Here is a 19,883-nt window from a genome sequence, read left to right on the forward strand (position 1 = left end):
GACAAGCAAACGCATTAGTTGGAAAATACTAGAGACACAGCTAGCTATAAGTGTCTGCGAAACTTTTCAATGATTAACCCAGTATTTATATCCAATTGCTCCTATTTCAGAATGACTAACTGACGCCGTCGTCGTCGACATGGAGGCCGATTCACCACCGGTGCCGCCGATCGTCGCCAGTGACACGGAAATCGTCATTTCCGACGAGGCGGATCTCCCGGCCGCTCTGAACGACACCACCGAGGAGGCTGAGGCGGACAGCACCATCCACGGCTTTAACGTCAACTCCAACGTGACTGTTATCGAGAGGGAGCTGGACAGCTTGGTGATCGACTCCACCACGGACGTGAAAAAAGTGCAGTGCGAGGGTAGTGACAGTGGCGTGGAGGTGGTGGAGAACCTCGACCTCTGCGTGTACCAGCGTGCTCTCAGTGCCAACAGCGGGAACTCCCAGGACTTTGACAACTTCAACGGGGCTAGATCGTGTGACTCCTCCATCATAAGTTGTTGCTCCAACTACGAGGAGGCTTACAACTTGCTAGTGAGGAAGAACTCCACGTTGTTGGAAGATTACAATAGAAATGGGGACGTCACCAGCGAGAATGGGAGCGAGAGTTCCTCCATCAGCGGGTCACAGCCTAGGAGTAATCGACGCAGCAGTGTAAACGGTATTATACAGGGTGATTTATTGCTTTTGTCATATTTGTTTGACACAATAAGAAAAGAAATTTCTTAAGAGCAGCAGAAACTATTCTTTAATAGGAATAATTGGGAAAAAATTATAGTCCTTTTAATTTAGTATAAATTTTTAACATTCTTTCCAACTAATTTTTGCTATAGGAAATATATAGTTGGACGCGACTTTTTGTTTCGGCAAGCTGAATTTATCACTATAGATGCTAAATATTATGTACAATAACATATTAGTTTCCAGTCATAAAAATGGGGGGAAGATTGTTTACAGGGTGGTTAATTGTATAATTTTTACGTAAATTCACGTTTTTCGCTTGTAACTTTTTTCCGAAATGGTCTTTCCAGCTTATTTTTCTGGCATATATTATGCTGTCTCCAGGGAAACCGAAATAATTTATTGTTATAGCTGGAATAAATAAAAATATATCATAAAGACTTTGAATGATTGTGTTGTTATTTTCAGATTATCTTCTAACAAACAGCTTTTTCTTAAAGAAATTACAGTTTCTGATTTGAGAATTATTATTTCTAACTTCATTAGCAATTTCTTTAAACCTAACCATCAAAGTTTTCTGTTATTTTTTTATTTATTCATTGATGCTACAAGAATATTAAACTGTGTTTATATATTTTTGTTTTTAATTTATTTATTTGTTATTATGTATTTATGTATATCAATTTTGTTTAAATTTAGTTGATCTTTTGTTAATTTTTAATTGAAAATCAAAAAAGTTACAACACAAAGCAATTTACTCCAAAATCTTAAATATATAAAAATTTAAAGAAAGCAATTTTATGAAGCTGTGTTCTTGAAATAATTTAAAACCTTTTTTTTTTTCAAAAATTTTAAATCTGTATTTTCAAAATGGTATTATTATTGAACTTGAATTTCTTTTTTACTGTTCTCTTAAATTGTATGCTTCTTGGGGGCATATTGCATATTAGAATGAATAAAATGTTTGAATGTACCATTAAATTGTATATAATTAATATAAACCATAGGTACGAAAAAGAAAGTTTCCGTGACTGACGCCAAAACCAAGACTTCATCAGCGAAAGATAGATCGAAGGCGAAGCCTCCAACCAACCCCAGAGCCACAGCAGGCCCCGCCAGACTAAAATCCATCGACAGACTTCAGGGAAAAGCACCTCCAAGTCCAAAACTTAGCGGTTTGCGTACAAAAACCGCGCCTAGCAACCTAGATCTAACCTTAGCGAAAAAGGAAACGAAAAAATCTACTTCGACTCGTAACGGGTCCGGCACCCGTACCCCTTCGTCAACCCCTACTGATGACGGAAGATGGCCGTCAATCAATAGCAAACCAGCACCGCTCATGTCTAGGTCTTTAAAAGCGCAGATTGACTTAAAGTCCAGAATATCCCCAATGGACACCAAAACTATAGAGAAATATGCCACACTGCCTCGTAGAAGGAAAGAAAAGTCCGCAGACAGCATAAAGGACCAAAGGAAAGCCACTAGTAGAGAGAACAGCATGCACCGCATCGCCTTAAGGAAAAGCTCAAGAGAAACGACTCCTTCCAAAATGACTAGCTCTTTATACTTACCCAAAAGTAAGCAAAAGACGAAGATTTACCACGAAATCTGTGTTCAAACCGCCCTGACGTTGTCCGATATGGAGAAAGCTTTTTCGGGATTTTCGGTGCCACCGAAAAGTCCAATTGATGTTGAAAAAACTGACAAGGACGTGCAGGTAGATATGAGGGCACGTGACATTGAGAAACTCCAAGATCAGTTGAAGAAATTGAATGAGAAGTATGAAGGTTTGTGTAGCAAACACAAAGCGCAGAGTGAAAAGCTGAAGGAAACTGAGGAAAGACTGAAGGAAGAACGTTTGGAGAAGGAGGGGTTGAAGGAGGAACTGCAGAATAATTCTCAGAGGGTGCTGGCCATACTTGGGGGCGACAATAGCGTAGGTAAGTCATTTTTAGAGTTTGGGAACACTCGGCTCGTAACAGAACTGGATTTAATTTATAGGTAAATGTAAATGTGAACCTTTTTACAGAAAATATGTTGCAACACAATAACATTAATACCAAATAGCGGTACTAAATGTAAGGGCAAAAAAAGTTAAAAGTTCAGAAAAGGTTTTAATGTAGGATTACTATGACGTTACTGTTAGCAAAGAGCAGTAAAAGCTTTTGAGGCATGAACTATATGTTAATTGACATGTGTCAGTTAGAACTTTCTATATATTTTCATTATATGCAGAACACGCTTTATATTTTTTTCTGACAAATTTTTTAGGTGGTATGTGAAATTGTTCATTAAGTGAACTGAAATAAACTACACACAAAGTATAACTGTGCCACAAGTTGTATGTCCCTGAACTCTAGTCATTTTATATCCTTAAAAATCGCAGTTTTACAAAATCTTTCTAATTTTGTATTTGTTTAAAGCTGATAAGTCAGAAGACTTACAAGTGACTTTTCCAGAAGCAGACACCTCCAGCGACAGCCTCATGGTCCTGGAAACTCGTTTCCAGAACGTAGGCCAGGTGGTTATCCAACAAGAAGAGGAAATATCCAAGCTGAACATTGTATGCCGATCCCTTCAAATAGATCTCGAGAAGAGTATAGCCGCGCAAAAGTCGCTGCTGCAACAGCAGCAAGATCTTGAAGCTGAAAGTATGGAACTCCAGGAGTTCATGCAAGCAGAGAAAATGACACTTCATGAGGCCTTGAAAGAATCCGAAGCTGAATTACAGAAGCATCAGCAGGTAATAGCTCAGAAAGATAAGGAATTGGCAGAGAAACAGGAAGAGTGTAAACATTTGGTAAGTGAAACATTTTTTTAACTAGTGCTTGTTCTACAATAAAAATGTTCTAGGTAAGGTTAAGTGAACAAAGGAGACAAGAAAACCTGGCGCTACAAGCCAGGCTTGGAGTTTTAGAGTCAAAAAGCAGGGAACTCTTAGTCCACCAAGGTAGTTCTGTTTCTGGGGCTTCTGTAGCTCTCTCGGCTTTAATTGGACGGCTTGATGGTCTTGTAGAGGAACTTGTAGTTGCTTATAGTATATCAGACAAGGAACTGGAGGTAAATGTGAAAAAAAATGATTTTATTGTCACTGCTTGCTATTGAAAAAAGTTTCAAAAGAATTTTGCAAAATATGTTGGTATAAATTATGTATTTCAGAAAACACTGCATATACAAGGTTTTGTAATGCATGTTCTAGAAACCTTAGCTTAAGTCAACAGGGCCTTGTGTGAGATATTATTCCTGTCATTATATTGTGGATAGGTCATTAATTTAGTCATTTATTATTTCATAGTGGACTGTGAATAGAATCGATAACTGTAAAAAATCAATTTAGTGGAAGGTCAGCACTTACAAATAACTCACACACAAAAACTGTCTCTGTTTTCTATTTATGGTATTATTGCAATCATGGGATGCAGTAGAGGTCAGATATGTCGCCAGATTTTCTAATTGAGAGTTATTATGTAATTTGAAATCCATTTAAGCTAGATTGGCGCTTTATGGTACGGTTATTTTGCAAATTGATTTTGATTTGACCAATGAATTTATTACTCACTTAAAATTACGTTGCTTATATTTGTAAATGGAATGCTGGAGGAAAATATTTAGATTGCACTGATCGAGCTAAATTAGAATATAAACTAGTAAAGTGAAGAATTGAAGAATATTGTTAAATTTAACATTAAAAGTGAAAATTTAATCAAAATGTATTTCATTTTTTTAATGTTTCAAGTTTTTTTAATACTTTGTGTTATAAAAAACTATTTGAAAATACACCAGTCTGAAGTCAGAAATTTCTAGTTTCAGGATCTGAAAGTCGAAAATTTTTATCGATAACCAGTTTTAAGAAATTATAAGAAATCTAGCGAAAAATTTTTGCTTCCCTTTCAAAAGGTCCATGGGCTTCAATACATTTTTTTTTTGTCAATCCCACATGTCAACCCTTTTATCTTCATTTATCGTCTCTAATTTGAACTGTTCAGGAGCTTTGTATGATGATTTGTTGCTGAATCATTAATTATATATACTCTTCTTTTTAATTATCCAATACAAATATTTACTTGAAACTTTAAAGTCTTATTTTAATTTTTACTTAGTGGAATATTTATTTTGTTAAGCCTAGTATTTATAAAAATCGAAAAGTCGTAAAAGTTTGAAGACCGCTGGACTAATGATATCTTTGTTTTTTTTTAAATCAAATTATCCTAAATAAACTCTAAAGAGTTCAAACTGCTGCAATTTTTCTTTCATTGTAATCTAAATGATTGAATTTTGCATTTTTTATGTGTTTTTTTAACCTTAGTCTATTCATTATTTCTAAATTATCTCAAAAACAAATAGAGGATACTTTTAAGTTTTTAGAAACCTGCTTAAAATTTCTGTATTTTCGTTAGTTTGTTAATAATTAATTATCAAAGACAAAAAGATCGTTTTTGCTTCGAACAATGATAACTTAGTGACAAATTATCGTACAAAGCTTTTGTACAGCTTAAATTAAAGAGAATGAATTAAGCTAAAAGGGATGACAGATGGAATGGGAGAAAATAATTATTGAAGATTGTAGATCTTTTGAATAGGAAACAAAAATATTGAAATTTTTTTTTTCAATCAGGTTTCTTATAATTTCTTAAATTCGGTCAACGATAAAAATTGTTGACTTTTATATCCTGAAACTAAAAACTTCAGGCTTCAAATTGCTCTTTTTTCTATTGGTCTACGACCATTTTTCGCCAAGTTACAGCCTTTTGAAAATCAAGTAATAATTTAGGTTTTTTTTACTATTAATTTTTGTGGACAAGTTTAAATTGAAAAATAAATTTTTATAATTGGTAGGATGTCATATTTCACAATGAAGCTTACAACAACAGCGGCAGCAGTCCAGAGTTGACACCTGAAAAATCTAGGAAGATGTTTGTAGACAAAACACCATCACCACAAAAAGGTTCTTCGTTTGTTTCTGCTGTCATTAATGCCATAAAGAATGCTGCTGCACAGTCCCCCTTTGCCGTTAGGGACATCAGCAAGGATAATCTATGTACAGATCGATCCAGGTATTTAATTTTTTCTACTAATCACTGGAACTTTGTTCATATTTTGTTTTTTTTTTTCTCCTAGTTCGAACGAAATGCTGGATTCCGAAACCGAACCGTGCCTCATGATGGAACACGTCCTAGAAGACGTGGTAATACCCGATGGTCACTCGCACAACATGATCTCTTCGGGCCACGGAAGCATGATCAGTTCTCGGCTCACCCACAGTGAAAGCCTCAAAGACCTTTCTCAAGCCATCCTAAACCGCCAAATGTCTGAACAAGCAACTATAAGCTTCGGCGGTTCCCTAAACAACTCTTTCACCAGTGATATAGCTTCACTCGGCGATCTCTTCCCATCTATTTCTTTAGTCGATCAGGTCATTGACGTGGATAACCTTGTAACGAGACTCTTGAAGGTCATCAGAATTATACAATTGGAGAATGATGACTGCATGAATGAACTGCAGGAGCAAAGGGACGGTTTGGCGGAGCAGGTGGATAAACAGAAAGACACATACAAAGTGGTCGTTAAACAGTTAAAGGAGTGGGAGGTACTTGGTGCGCGATTGAAAACCGAAGTGAAAGAACTGATGGCACAATTGAGTAAGAAGAACGCAGAGATGGATAATATCAAAACGGAACTGAACAAACAACGGGAAGAAGTAGAGGTAGGGAAAACCCTTTTATTTTAGCCAGTAAAGAGTGACTCTTTGAGTGATTGTAAGTCAAAAAGACTATATAAACACAAGTCTGCAAATGAATAGCATTTTAGGTGTTGAAATTTAAAAAAAAATAGTTTCATCATTCTGCATCAAACGTCTTAGACATTTTAGAAAATGCAATTTTCTTTTCAATTTTGTCAACTTGTGTCTCAAAAACTATTGATTTGTGGACATATGTTTCTGTAACCTTTTTGGTTTGCTCCTTAAAGTATATCGATGTAGTTATTTAACATCCTGTATACTTTTTTTTTAGAAACTGAATCAGGATGTGTGTGAATTATCCACTGCCTTGGCAAAGGCAGAATTAGAAACGAAAGTGAAAGAAGAAGAAGTGGGAGAGGAAATAAAGAAGTGGGAGAAAACGGGAGAAATGCCGACTCCTGAAGTTTTGGGAAGGCTCATTGTATCACAGAACGAGGTAGGCAAAAAAATAGTGGAGTTCACTTTTACAAGTCTGTAATGATTTTTGTTTCAGATTCCCATCCTGAGAGAGAAGTTAGCAGAGAAAGAACGACATCTGAAGGAATTGACACAGGAATTTGTGACTAGTCGGCAAGTTTTGTCAGAAAGTCTGAAAGAAGCAATGAATGAATCGAAAAAACAGTACAAAGCTATCGATGACGCGTTAGAAGTGAGTGAAAAAGATAAAAATACATTTTAAGAAGTAATATCCTTTCGTTGTATATTTTTTTTATAGGTTTTCCACGAAATTCAAACAGTGGTCCAACAGTGTCCACCCTTAGCAAAACTTCAACGTGACTTAGAAGAAATCAGTTTTCAAAGTGCGTCAGCCATGCCGATTGTGGCGCCCCCGGATTACAACGCAAACGCTGCGTTAATGCAGGCTGTCGCTAATCTAGAAATAACGGCCCCTGCTATAAATACCACTGCCTAAGAATTCACCAAACCCAATAAAGGCTTTCGATTTTGTAAAAATATAATTTTAAAATTTAGGATTTTTGCAGGGTGAGCGTTACAAAATTCGATGTAGATCATTAGGAAAAATGTGATTACGAAAGATTTATAATAGGTTTAAAGTATAAAATAAGTTTTCAACAGGGTGTTTCCTTTATCCATAAATTAAATACAATCTTTTTTATATATATATTATGCCGAGGAGTGACTGTAATTTAAAGTATTTTTATTAATTCGTAAATTTTGCACAAATTAACGTTGTTATTTTTTGGAACACAGATTTACGTTTGATTATTCTATATATTGTATATGTATAGATATAAATGTATAATCAAATATAAAAATTTTTGTTAGGGATCAAATACTTAAATCAAAAATTTAAATTTTATTTCTTAGAAATTTAATTGAAACTCAAGTTAATTCAAAGTTCAAAAATGGTTGTGAATTTTTTTTAATATTCGGCCAAAAAGTTCTTGTAAAAATTAAGATGCTAGTTTTCCGAAGAAGCAAGGCATATTTTCAAATTTTCGCACATTTTCCTATCGGGAAGTATGATTTATCATCTATACTCTTCCGTGAAAATCCAGCTCGCAGGACCAAAAATTTTAAGGTTATGAGACCAAAATGTCATGTTTAAAATTTTAAAACGTCATTTCTTGGTTTTTACATTATCACATCATGATACTGATTTTGTTTTTTAATACACATTCATTCTATTTTCTAATAAAGGGTAAAATTTATTAGCAAATAGATATTAGGTATTATTATAGACGAAGTAAACATATCAGTATTCTGATTAAGCTGCTTATTTACTATGTATTTGGAAGATGTATTGCTTTTTTGAAAGAAAATATTTACAAGCTCATTTTAAGAGAACGACAAATCGTAGCTCTAGTCTAACAAATACTTTAAGGTTTTTGTTTTAGATTTTTTTTCACCCTGTATTGAAAATAAAACTTATAGCGTTAGATTATAAGAAATTATATATTGCCATTGTTTCCACCTTTCCTGTAAATATTTTTGTATATTTTTAGTTTGTAACATAGTGTTTTAACTGTAGACGTAGGCTTTAACTTCCTGAAAATTTTGAAGGCTGATCAATGCCATTTTACCTGTTAAACGTCCAAAACGAATTATTCCCCGTTGTGAGCGTTACAAGTTTTCGTGAGGTTTGTACCCGATGTAGTTGTGAGATGTAATTATTCCACGCTTTTCTTTCGATTCACAATCAAATTTTATGATGGAGCTTCTTTTGTATCGTTTTTATTTCAATTGGTGCTTTTGACGAAATACATATTTTTAGAATGTATTATAATGCCATTATTGTAAATACATTTATTTATTAGTTAGAGGCGTTTTATTTTATTCTTTTTCTCTTGAAAATGATAAATAAATAATTAAGTATTATAATGAATAAATACAGCAAAACACCTTTTAAATAATTTGGTGTACGTATTTAATAGAATTTTTTGTTCCATGTACAATTTTTAATAAAACATTATTAGTCAAGTTATCGTCAAAATTCGTAAAAAATCATTTCCGCAGAAATTTCTAATAGTTTGAGTGCGACAATTTCGTTCTACTAAAAAATGGTGAGTATTAACCTATTAGAACAAGAGAACTTTTTCATGCAAAATGAAATTTTATGTATAAGCCCGATTTTAGACGACAAAATTTTTTATGCAAAATTTTTGTATATATTTGTTGCAAGAAATATGTTCATGATGTTTTAACTTGTAATATGCAGTCATAAGGTTTACTAGAGTACTACATGTTAAAATATCAAAAAATATTGCCACAAATGTGTATAGTCTCTCCGATATCAATTGAAGAGCCAAGAGGATGACAGTATGTACCAGGTTAGGTTGCTGACGCAGCAACTCGGCATTGAAATATTTCAAAAACTTGTTCCCATATTTATTTAGCCATACCCATATACAGCGCGGGCAAACGAAATACAACTACAGTTGCATTGGGCCACTGGGCAATAAATCTCAGCCGTTGACAAGTGGTCGACAAATTGCCCAGCACTGCAGTGCAGCAATGCGGAATTTGGTGTGATTAAGTAATTTGAATTTATTATAGGCACCTTCTATTAATCATTGATATTACAATCGCGAAAGGGAGAGATAATATTATTACAACATGGCTTGGAGACTTTTTGAAACAGAACAAAAGGAAATTTACCATCAATATACTTAATAAAATTGTTTGAGGACATAAATAGTTAAAATATGTTGTTGGCCAGATGAACATATAATAGAACTTGTCTACACTATATATAGAAATTATTATAATTTTTTACATTTATCAGAAAACTTTGTTAGGGACGCCTATGAAACTCTTTAAATTTTATTGCCAGGCGTTTTTTTACTTGTTCAAGTTACTTCGGAAAGACTATACAAAAATTTTGTATAAGAAATATTGTCATGTAAGCAGTCCTAGGCTGTGTTCAGCGAATGGTCGAACCGGTCAAAGTCGTTCAGCAAACAAATATTTCGTTGGTCAGCCTAATCAGCTGATTGGGTATATTGGGCAGGTTTTAATACAGTTACAGGCTATTCAGCGAATTGTTTGACTAAAGAAGTTTGACCGAACTAGTCCGACCATTCGTTGAACATAGTCCTAATATACGACATTCTGTAAAGGGCCTAAACTCAATCACCTGATGGTCAAAACCTTATAGCATATAGTCGATGTTAAAGTTTTAGAATATATACAAACTTGCCAAATTTCAGTGCATTCCATTGTTTTTTTGGAAAAGATATGACAAGAGGTTGATTGAAACAAATAATTTTTGACATCTGTACCCCAGAAACAAAAGATTGCCTATGGTTCACAGGAAAAAATCGTGTTATTTTTTGATTTTTTATCAACTCTTCAGTACTTATATGGTATCTTTTCCTAAAACACCCTGTGTACGGGATGGTTGTGAATTGTAACGTCCAAAAAAATAATAGTAACTTTTTGTGTAAACTCTTCAAATATGGATAGTAAGCAAGACCCCTTTAAAGGGGTAGATATTGTTTTTTTTGTGATACCCTAAAAGTCCTTTAAAACATTCATATTTTAATCTCAGATTTATGGCCTAATCAAACCGGTTTAGAGAAATTCAGGATTATATCAAGGTTTACATACACAAATGCATCTTCCAAATTTTTTAACATGGCGGTATATAAAGAGTGGGCCACATTCGACACTTTTGGGGAATTTCTCGTATTTCCCGAAAAGAGAAAAAAAAGTTCTTTAGACATCATGGGCTTGATTTTCAAAAAATTGAGTGGAAAAACTGTATTTCGATATCTCGATTTGTTCAAGAGATTTCGGGCATTTTTCAGTTTTATAATCATGTAATTTATACTGATATGATGAAAGCTTTCGATCATCTCCATGAGATTTTCCTTGACAAACTTGATCGTGTAGGTATTTCTTGTAAATTGTGTACTATTGAAGTTTTACCTTCCACATAGTTTACAATTTGTTCAATGTCAAGGATCTAAGTTGACACAATTTCGGTGTCGGCTCTTGTCTTCCATACCAGGGAGGGCAAAAAAATTTAGATACATAAGTGCTGAAAAAAAAAAAAAATTAAATATTGGCCAGTTTTATTTTAAGTACTATTGAAATATAGGGAAAATGTGTTAAACACTATTTTTTATAGTGGAACTTCATTCTTCAGCTTTTTCCCCAAGTAAACCTTTCAATTACTTTTCCATTAAAGTTTATTTCTCGCACCATTAATTTTTCAATAGATAGCTTTGCTGTTTGTCCATCTTCACAGTCAATTTAAACTTTTACAATCTTTTAAAAAACACAAGAAGCAATATGTAATAAAATTTTACACTACACCTGAACAAATTACGTTTAATAAAAAAAAAAGCAGTGAATAGCTACTATTTGGTTACAGTCGGACTAAATAGAGCCCAAACTGTAAAATAAATGTGAAGTACTCTCACTCTGTCTTACAACGTTGCGCGTCAGTAACCATGACCACCGCTGTAAACATTACAGATGTAGGAGTATGCTACGCAGAGTTTTTCAAACGAATTCTGCAAATTGAGTTAAATTGAATTACAAATTTAACATTTCCTTTTTAATGTGTTTCTTAAGGCTATCCTATTTAATTATCCAGATAACATTGTAAACTAAATTTTAAATTACATTTTTTTAATATGAAAACTTCTAGGGGGGGCGCTGCCCCAGAGCCCCCCTGCACCAGCCGCCACTGCACAATGAACTGCATTACCCAGTACATATTCAGGGTTTAATTTTGGGTCATTTTATTCAGAATTTACATCATAAGATAATTAGGCTTCCAATACCTAAACTGAAGTACATATTTTATTATGTCCACTATATTAAAAATGTATAATTTATATCTTCTTGAAAGGTTCAATTGTGCTGTTTTATACCTCTGCTTCAAAAATGAAAACTATGATATTGTGATCATAGTACATGTTTGTTCCTGTTTTGCTTTGAAAAATTTGATTTATCTCTTTTTAATGTTTTTTATTTGGAAGTTCGATTCTTTTTGGTGAATTGATCCAGTTGAATCGGTTCATCTCTCATTTGAGTTGATATATGTTCGGTTCAATGCTAATGTCCGTCTGAATTATGTTTTAGTTACTTTCGGTCATGAATTATGATAAGATCGAGATGAAACGATTCCGTCGAAATAAAATCAGTCATCTGACTTCTGGAACCAGTGAATCAGATAAGTATCGAATCTTTTGTGAATACTGAATTAATTTTTTAATTCTGCACAGATTTTTTCGTTTTGAATGAATCACTTTTGAATGACACATCTCCACAGGGTGTTAGAAGTTTGACTGCCTTAATTTTAACAGACGATAGAATACATTAAAATAAACAAACAATCCTTATGGGTCCTAAACTCAACCATTTCCGAGGAAAAAATTATCAAAATCCAACTTGATGTACAAAAGTTCGATTAATTAAGGAATATTGACATAACTACGTGCATAGAATACCATAAAATACAATGTTTATCACTTTTTTGAACTTCTTTGTTTAATTCTAAAAAATAATTAGCGTAATAAATTTAAAATCGATAAAATTCATATCGAGCAATGTGACAACGGCACGGCGGATAACATGAAGGTATTAAACTGTCCAGCAACACGCAATTCAGTTGGTATCTGGAATTGGACTGTGTTTGAGTGTTTTTTGGGTACCACTATTTCCTTTTCTCGAGGTATTTTCCAGCGAGTGGTGCGAAAATTGGATTCGAAGGTGTTGTGAGTGTATCAAAAATGGTAGTGGACATTTTGAGCATATGTTTGTTTTGGATTTGTGCATTTAAAAATTACAGAATTTTGATTTTTGGCAAATACCTAAATTATTTTTACTACTTTGAATACTTTAATTACATATTTCAGATTCATAATTTGATTAAAAGTTAAGTTCCTGTTTTAACCTTGACACTATCTTCATACTACAAAATCGATACATTTTATTTTATTTATTTAAAAACTGGAAAACGACTGTCTTGAAATTTACTAAATGTTTCACAATAATAGTTGTTTACATTTCTTCCGTAGGACAAGTCTGCCACGTGCACACGTGGTATGCATCAGATGTTTAGCATTAGGTTAAGGGCCGTTGTCACGTAGTGATGAAACTCCCCAATATTAATAACACTTGCTGTATTTTGAAAACCAAAAATGGCTCCACATAACAGTTTGAATATTTCAAGGTAATTTATACACGTATTTTGGGAAGTGGTGAGTTACCTCTTAAATACCCAGACGAGGACGAGCATCAAAACAAACCAATACAGTATCTAATGTTTATTTAACACAGTATGAATAGACGAAAAAATATAAAATGCAACAATAAGAAATACTATAAAATCAGATATAAGAAAATAAAATTGGCCTATTGATAACTTACACCTACCATATACCACAAATAAATTAATTGGATAGATAAAGACGATGGTAATCGTTAGCCCCGAAAGCGCAGTTGCATTTCGGGCACTTCCTCTGCCTCGTCTCGTATCTAGTTTTAAGACAGTCGTAGCAGAATACGTGGAAGCATTTTGAAAGTACGGCATCCTTCCTCTTGACCTTGCACGAAGGACAGGTAAGTGTTTCCTTGTATTCCCTGATTTCCTCCATCATAACTTCATCCAGCGTCGTACCCGCCAGCTCCATTTTCTTCATCCTTTCGGCCTTGCGTTTCAGCTGGGCGATTTCTTCTTGAAGTCGTTTCGTCTTATAGGCTTCCGCTTCCAAGGAACTCGTTTTCTCTGCCACAACTTGCTGCGCCTCTTTCATTTGCGAATGGTACTTTTCTGTGTAAAAAATTCAAAGATTACAAACTGATGGAGTGGCTATGTTCAAGATCCTAACTATTGAAGAGAAATCAAATAGATTAATAAATCTGTCTACATCTGTACACATGTACCTTCTATAGTCGAGGGATCATCATCTACCAACTCCACAACAATGTTCTCAGAAATGAAAGAAATCCAGATAATATGAACCTAAAATTATTATTTTTTTTTAACGGCATAAATAGTCGAGTTATAATTAGTTTCTTAAACTGCATTTTAATTCTTGTGTACGCCACTGGGCGGCATAAACTAGGGCACCCGGAATTTGCGTATTAGTGCCACTATCTGCCAGTTGTTTTTAAATCGACCTACAATGTGGGAGGTAAAACAGATTGCTTTTGTATAACTTAGCGACGTATCATTTTAAAGTCACCATATTTTTTGATATCACTGTGGTCAAAGCGTCAAACATTAATAAAAATATTCTATCGTTTTAAAAAAATAAAAATTTTTACATGATTTATTAATGAAACTAATGAAAAATAATTTAATGAGAATGCTTTAATGTGACTACTAAGTATTACTTTAAATCACTGTATTTCTTTTATGTTAATGTAGACGCAGGGCCGAACATTAAAAAATAGTTTATAAAAAATTAAAAATTTGACAATGAATAAAACAATAAAATTAACATTTAAATTTAAATAGCATTCCATCATGTTCCGAAAGCTTTCAAGGCGCAACGGAGGTTAACCCTATTCTGTTGCAATGTCGCCTTTTAAAGTGGATGTGTCGACTGTCTTCACACCTGGTATAAAACGGGAATGGCTGAATACTTCAGTGTTTCGTTTTGTTACATTTTTAGTTTTAAATTATTTGTTTATTTTTGCTAGGTTATGTGGGAAGTACTGTTTCATAGTTTATATTATTTAAAAGAATTAAGTTTTCTTTATTGTGGGATAGCATCCGTGGCGAACACCCACTCAACAAAAGTAACGGGCCAAAAAGTAGAATGTCAAGTCCAGTGGTATGGAAATTTGCTTTTTAATAACATTTCCTTTAAATATGAGATTTGATAACAATGCGCAGCCCAGTTCCCAATTCTGCACGTGCTGCAATTAAAGCTCGCCATTGTTTGAGTTTGTCTAGCGGCGGGGTATAGGAAATTAAATTTGCACAACGAAATGAAAAAATAATGACGTGTTTCTAAAGGTCAAAGGAAGTCCCCCCCAAAGTTAAAGTTTTATAACATTTATATCAGCACGCTAAGTGGCTATAAACTTCTATATCCTGGATTTTAACAAAAATTCATAACTTTTTCATTTCTATCATAATTTTTCTCTGCTCACTGTTACCAAAAAGTTTTAGACCTCTAATAGCGACTATTCAGAACAGGGTCCTAGGCACGTTGATCCCTTGTGATGTCGAGTTTATGGTCACTCCAACTGTGATAAGAAACCGAATAATGCAGTTTTAATGAACTTACCAAGATGAAGTTTAAGATCGGCAGCCGACTGCGCCGATTCTATCGCTTTTCTCTTGTGCATCTCCATCGCCTGTTGTCTGAGCGTCAGCTCCTTCTCCACAGTTGCCAGAGTGTTCTGCAGGATCCTCTCTTTCTCCTCCAACTTCCTGACCACTAGATTAGCGGCTTCGACCTGCGTCGTTAATGTAGTCACTTGCTCCTTTAATACGTCTTTCTCCTCCCTCGCCAACTTGTGCAGCTGATTGGATTTGATCCTCTCCGACATCAGCTTGAAATTGGCATCGTCCTTTTCCCTCAGCTGCTGTATTAGCCTCGAATTTTGCTCCTGAAATAATTTTAAAGTTATAATTGCGTTCGGATTTATAATTCTTTTTAATTATTACTTGCATGTCTTCAAAGGCTTGTCCGGTCACTTCCATCTCGTTAAGCAACGCTTCTTCTTCGTGCGAACCGACGAACGGCCTCATCTGGTGTAGGACGTTGTGTCCGCCCCAATTTCCGTCGTTCGGTTTTTGGTTCGCCACCTGTTTTTGAAGTTCATACTTCTGTTCTTCAAGTTGCTTGATCTTCTTCAGAGCTTCGTCTTCTGCCAGTTTTCTTTTATCGTCCCGTTTATTATCCTGCATTTTCTTTATCGTCTGTCTGAGTTCCTCCAGGTCGGTCCTAAGCTTCTTTTCGGCAGCCATTAGTTGTACCTTGTCCCTTTGTTCTTTACTGACGCCCTTGTACATGTCCAGGAGCAGTTTCATTTCTTTTTGCTCGTTCAAAGCTTTCCTATAACACACCATGAAATACTATAGTTGTCATACAAATCATTAACGGGTGTGGTAAACTTACTTCAACTGATTTTTCAAATCCCGCACCATCTCGTTTTCGGCTATCTTGGCTTCCTTTGCTCTCTGGGCTTCCCGATGCTCCTTCTCTGTCTTGACGGTAACTTCCTTCTTCACTACGTTCTTTTCTTGTTTCACAGCACCTTCTTTCTTTGCCGTTGGGGAAGATCCGGATCCGGAGGCTTGGTCTTTTCCTTCTGCATCTTCTGTCTGCTATAAAAAGTTATATTCAGAGTAAAATAAGTAATTTCTTCGATAACCAACCTCGGTGTCTTCTTCCTCCTTCTTAACGGCGCTCAACATTTGTTCTTCCTTGACCTGAGCCCCTCCCTCGCTATTTGAAGTGTCTTCCTCTTTTATTTCCTCTTTTTTTATGTTGTCCTTGCAGTCCTGGTTGGCGCCTTGAGCCTGACTCAGTTTTGTCTGTAGCTCTTCGATTTCCTTCCTTAATTTTGGTATTTCCGTATTGGCTTCCTTGTATTTTCTCTTATATCTGCGACAACAGGAAAATGTATCTTCGAGATATACTAACAACATATTTTTTTACCTGTGTACTTCTCCTTTGAGTTGCTGAGTGTTATTTTGCAAAGAAGTTATCAAATGCCTCATTTCACGATTTATAGGTCCCGTCTGCTCGTTAGCCGCCAGATTTTGCTCAAACTCGATCCTTAGCATCTCGTACTCCTTTCTAAGTTGGGCCAGGAAGTCCTCAAGTTGCATCACTTCTTGTCTCAGCTTTTTTTGCGCAATCAGTTCCTCTCCCTAAAAAAAAGATGATGATAATTATAAAGCAGTGATGGAAGTGGAAGGAGACTTACCTCCATCATTTCTATGTTGCGCAAATGGGCATTTTTGCTGGTCTGCAGTTGTTGTCTAGCTTCATCCAGTTGTGTCTTCAGTTGCATTGACTCATTATATAGAACGGAAAATTGTGACTGCAGGCATTTATATTCTGTAGTCTCAACGATGACACTTTCTGGCAACTGACGAATCTGTGGAATTATGATTAATTGGTAAAACAGCACAATCAAAATATGAACAAATGAAAAAGTATAGTAGCCAAAAGATAAATTTTATATAAAATATTACACAGGATGTAACTTTACGCGGGGAACAATTTTTTTTTGGGTAATAGTACGTTTCCTAGAAAACGAAATTGCAATAGAAAATAATTTTGTAAAACACATTGTTCTTTTACGATTTTACATTTTATTTTAGTCACCTCATTTCTTTTGATGGATAAGGAGCACAGAAACCATGTTTTTAAAAAATACATATTTTTTATTGGTATGTGGATAGACATACGTCACTAATTTTAAGTAAAACTAATTATTTTTACTATTTTATAAAACATCTATATTAAAAAATTAATAAAAATACTCGCTAAAATCCAATAAATTTGAAAAATTTTTAAAATCATTTCAAGTTTTTAATAACAACTATTTGTCACTATTTTATTTCATCTAAACAAAACAACAAAAAAAAACAAAACTGGAACTGAACGTAGCCCGTTTGGTTAGGACAGAGCGAGGTCGTCCTGTCTACATGTGCAATGTGTATGGCGTACACAGACGCTAGGTTCGAAATGGTGTTAAAATGTCAAAAAGTTTGATAGGCGCTAAGTTTTATGGGATGCTGTAAGCAGATTTGGGTATAAAGAATTTTTTATTTTCGCTAAGAGGTTGAAAACAATAACCTTATTTAGCACATTGTACACTCTATTACAACACATGAAATTTGTCAAATAATCGAGATTTAGATCCATGAGAACCAAGAGACAGTCCTAGAAAATTGCAAAATTATTTACGATCAATTTATGAGCCAAAGGCATGAAAAGTTGATGTATCTATTTAATTAATTTCCTATATTTATTTGTGTTATTATTGCAGTTTGTTTTTCTTCATTTTAAATAGTATCAAATTTTGAAGAGCATTTGTTTTATTTTTTACATCAACGATATTCATTTTAATTTTACATTTTTTTATACCTAAAGTTTTTTATTTTTTATCTCTTGTATTTACTTTTTACGTAACTTTTTCATTAATAAAGTCAACTTCTTTTTTGCATGTTATAATTTAATATAACAAGATGTTTGTTTACGTCTATCAGAATTACGCAATTGATTATGTATTTGTCTTTACAGTTGCTGAAAATAGTTCTAATGCACAAATTTCAACAAATTTCTTCATCAGATTTTTCATATATTATTTTTAGCATAAAAAGATCGAAAACCAAAAATGATGTGTTAATATTTTTGAACAAATTATTTTTAAAAATGGGAAGCAAACGTATTGAATGGGACGGTAAAAAATATTTTTACTATGCATAAATTCTAACTTACATCCATTTTTAACTTCTCGACTTCCTTCAAAGTTTCCCTGTGTGTTTGATGCAACTTATCCAACTCCTGCAACCTATTATTTGCCAACTCTTTCCATTCTTCCACCTCCTTAAGAAGGTCCTCAAGCTTAGCCTGTGACACGTTCGTCTGGGGTGCAGGTTTCTGTTCTTTGCCTTTATTATCAGGATCCCCGTGAAGCTGATGGTATGCCTTCAATTTCTCTACAGCCTCGGCAAGGTGAGTCTCTAACTTATCGTTTCTATTGCGGACTTTCTCGAGCTCATATTGGAGGTCGTCAATTTGGTTTTTCAATTCTGCGATCTCAGTTTCTTTAGCCGTGACAGAGTCTTGAAGTTCAGCTACTTTCAGGCTGTTTGTGTGGTATTTTTCATGCAAAGATGTGTGTAGAGCCTGTAAGTTGCGGTTTTCGGCTTGCAACTGAATGTTTGTCTGACGAATAACCTCGTCCACTGATGGGGCATCCTCTACAAAATGAAAAATAATTTATTTATGTACCTAAAATGTTTATCGATGAAAAAAACCATTTTGTCAACTTACGGCCTTCTAATTCTCCCTTAAGAGCCAACGTAATTTTCTCGTTCCTCTGCATTAACCTATCAAAGGCTTGAATAACTTTTGCAACAGCCCTCCTTGACACCTGTACCCTGTTTGCCAATTTATCGTTAAGTTCATCCTTATCCCACGTCGATAACTGCATTAAAAATGATGTTGTGGCTTCATTCTCATCTAAAAATAAAACTTAGAAAACTACCCTATTAGAAATAGTGTATTTACTTTTATTTTCTGACTCATCAGCTGTTTCAGCATCAAATCTCTGTAAAAGTATGCGAATATCTTCGTTAAGCTGGTTCCAGTAACGATTGACAACATTCAGCATAGCATCATCCTGTGTCTGTCGTTTTTCCAACTGCTCTATCCTCTGTCTCAATTCCTGCTCTGTCCTGCATCTCTGCTCAATCCTCTGCAAGCAATAATGTTAAATCGGCCAAGCGTACGACATACTCTCATAGTAACTTACTTGTGCCAATTTCTTGTTTTGGAACTGTAAAACTTTGATGTCCATCTCTTCTAAGGTGGAGACGGGCCCGATGAGATGAGGTTCAAAGTGAATTTTTTTAATTGGAGGCTGCCCTCCGCTGGAGCTCTCCTCTGCATGTCTCTTGGACATTGTTGAGGTTATGTTTAACAAACCCTGGAAAAAACTATTATTTACGAAAAAAATAAGTAATCGGTTATATTTCTTAAAGAAATTTATCTAGTTCTTTCCTAGAGTATGTTTATAAATTAATTCATTTTCAAAACTAAACAACGACGGGTCAATAACATGATCGAATTTTAAACTAGAGTAGATACGTGCCGCCACATTATGGTAAGCACAATGGCTTGAATAATCAAATCATAGACAAATAATTATGAAAAAACAGAATAAAATATAAAAATTTCACTTACTTTATTGATTAATTCTTCATAAGATTGTTTATTTTGCAGTGTACGATATACATACCACGGACACGGACGCAATCAAAAATCAATTCATTCTCGG

At 34.5% G+C, this 19,883-nt stretch overlaps 2 protein-coding genes across 3 annotated transcripts in view; one reads left to right on the plus strand and one right to left on the minus strand.

Moving 5' to 3' along the window:
• Positions 1-8,710, plus strand: part of LOC108913099 (myosin heavy chain, non-muscle) — a 74,207-nt gene extending 65,497 nt beyond the window's left edge. The window contains exons 2-10 of one of the 2 annotated variants that reach the window (XM_018718571.2): positions 111-668; positions 1,696-2,628; positions 3,112-3,488; positions 3,542-3,748; positions 5,525-5,742; positions 5,807-6,392; positions 6,700-6,864; positions 6,922-7,077; positions 7,144-8,710. In XM_018718571.2, the coding sequence (XP_018574087.1) occupies positions 140-668; positions 1,696-2,628; positions 3,112-3,488; positions 3,542-3,748; positions 5,525-5,742; positions 5,807-6,392; positions 6,700-6,864; positions 6,922-7,077; positions 7,144-7,341 (3,369 nt within the window). In that variant the 5' untranslated portion in view covers positions 111-139 and the 3' untranslated portion in view covers positions 7,342-8,710. The remainder of the gene's footprint in view (positions 1-110; positions 669-1,695; positions 2,629-3,111; positions 3,489-3,541; positions 3,749-5,524; positions 5,743-5,806; positions 6,393-6,699; positions 6,865-6,921; positions 7,078-7,143) is intronic. The other variant, XM_018718572.2, reaches the window with a different exon arrangement.
• A 4,446-nt stretch (positions 8,711-13,156) lies between these two features.
• LOC108913101 (E3 ubiquitin-protein ligase Bre1) lies at positions 13,157-19,883 on the minus strand. Its single transcript, XM_018718576.1, has 12 exons — positions 19,790-19,883; positions 19,359-19,532; positions 19,115-19,301; positions 18,878-19,066; positions 18,320-18,804; positions 16,797-16,970; positions 16,526-16,740; positions 16,243-16,471; positions 15,983-16,191; positions 15,529-15,919; positions 15,146-15,470; positions 13,157-13,677 (listed from the first exon to the last, which is right to left on the minus strand). The coding sequence occupies exons 2-12, from the start codon at positions 19,506-19,508 to the stop codon at positions 13,298-13,300; spliced, it is 2,934 nt and encodes a 977-aa protein (XP_018574092.1). The 5' UTR covers positions 19,509-19,532; positions 19,790-19,883; the 3' UTR covers positions 13,157-13,297.

This window comes from Anoplophora glabripennis, unplaced genomic scaffold (genome assembly GCF_000390285.2).
Source record: "Anoplophora glabripennis isolate ALB-LARVAE unplaced genomic scaffold, Agla_2.0 scaffold542, whole genome shotgun sequence".
Classification (NCBI taxonomy): Eukaryota; Metazoa; Arthropoda; class Insecta; order Coleoptera; family Cerambycidae; genus Anoplophora; species Anoplophora glabripennis.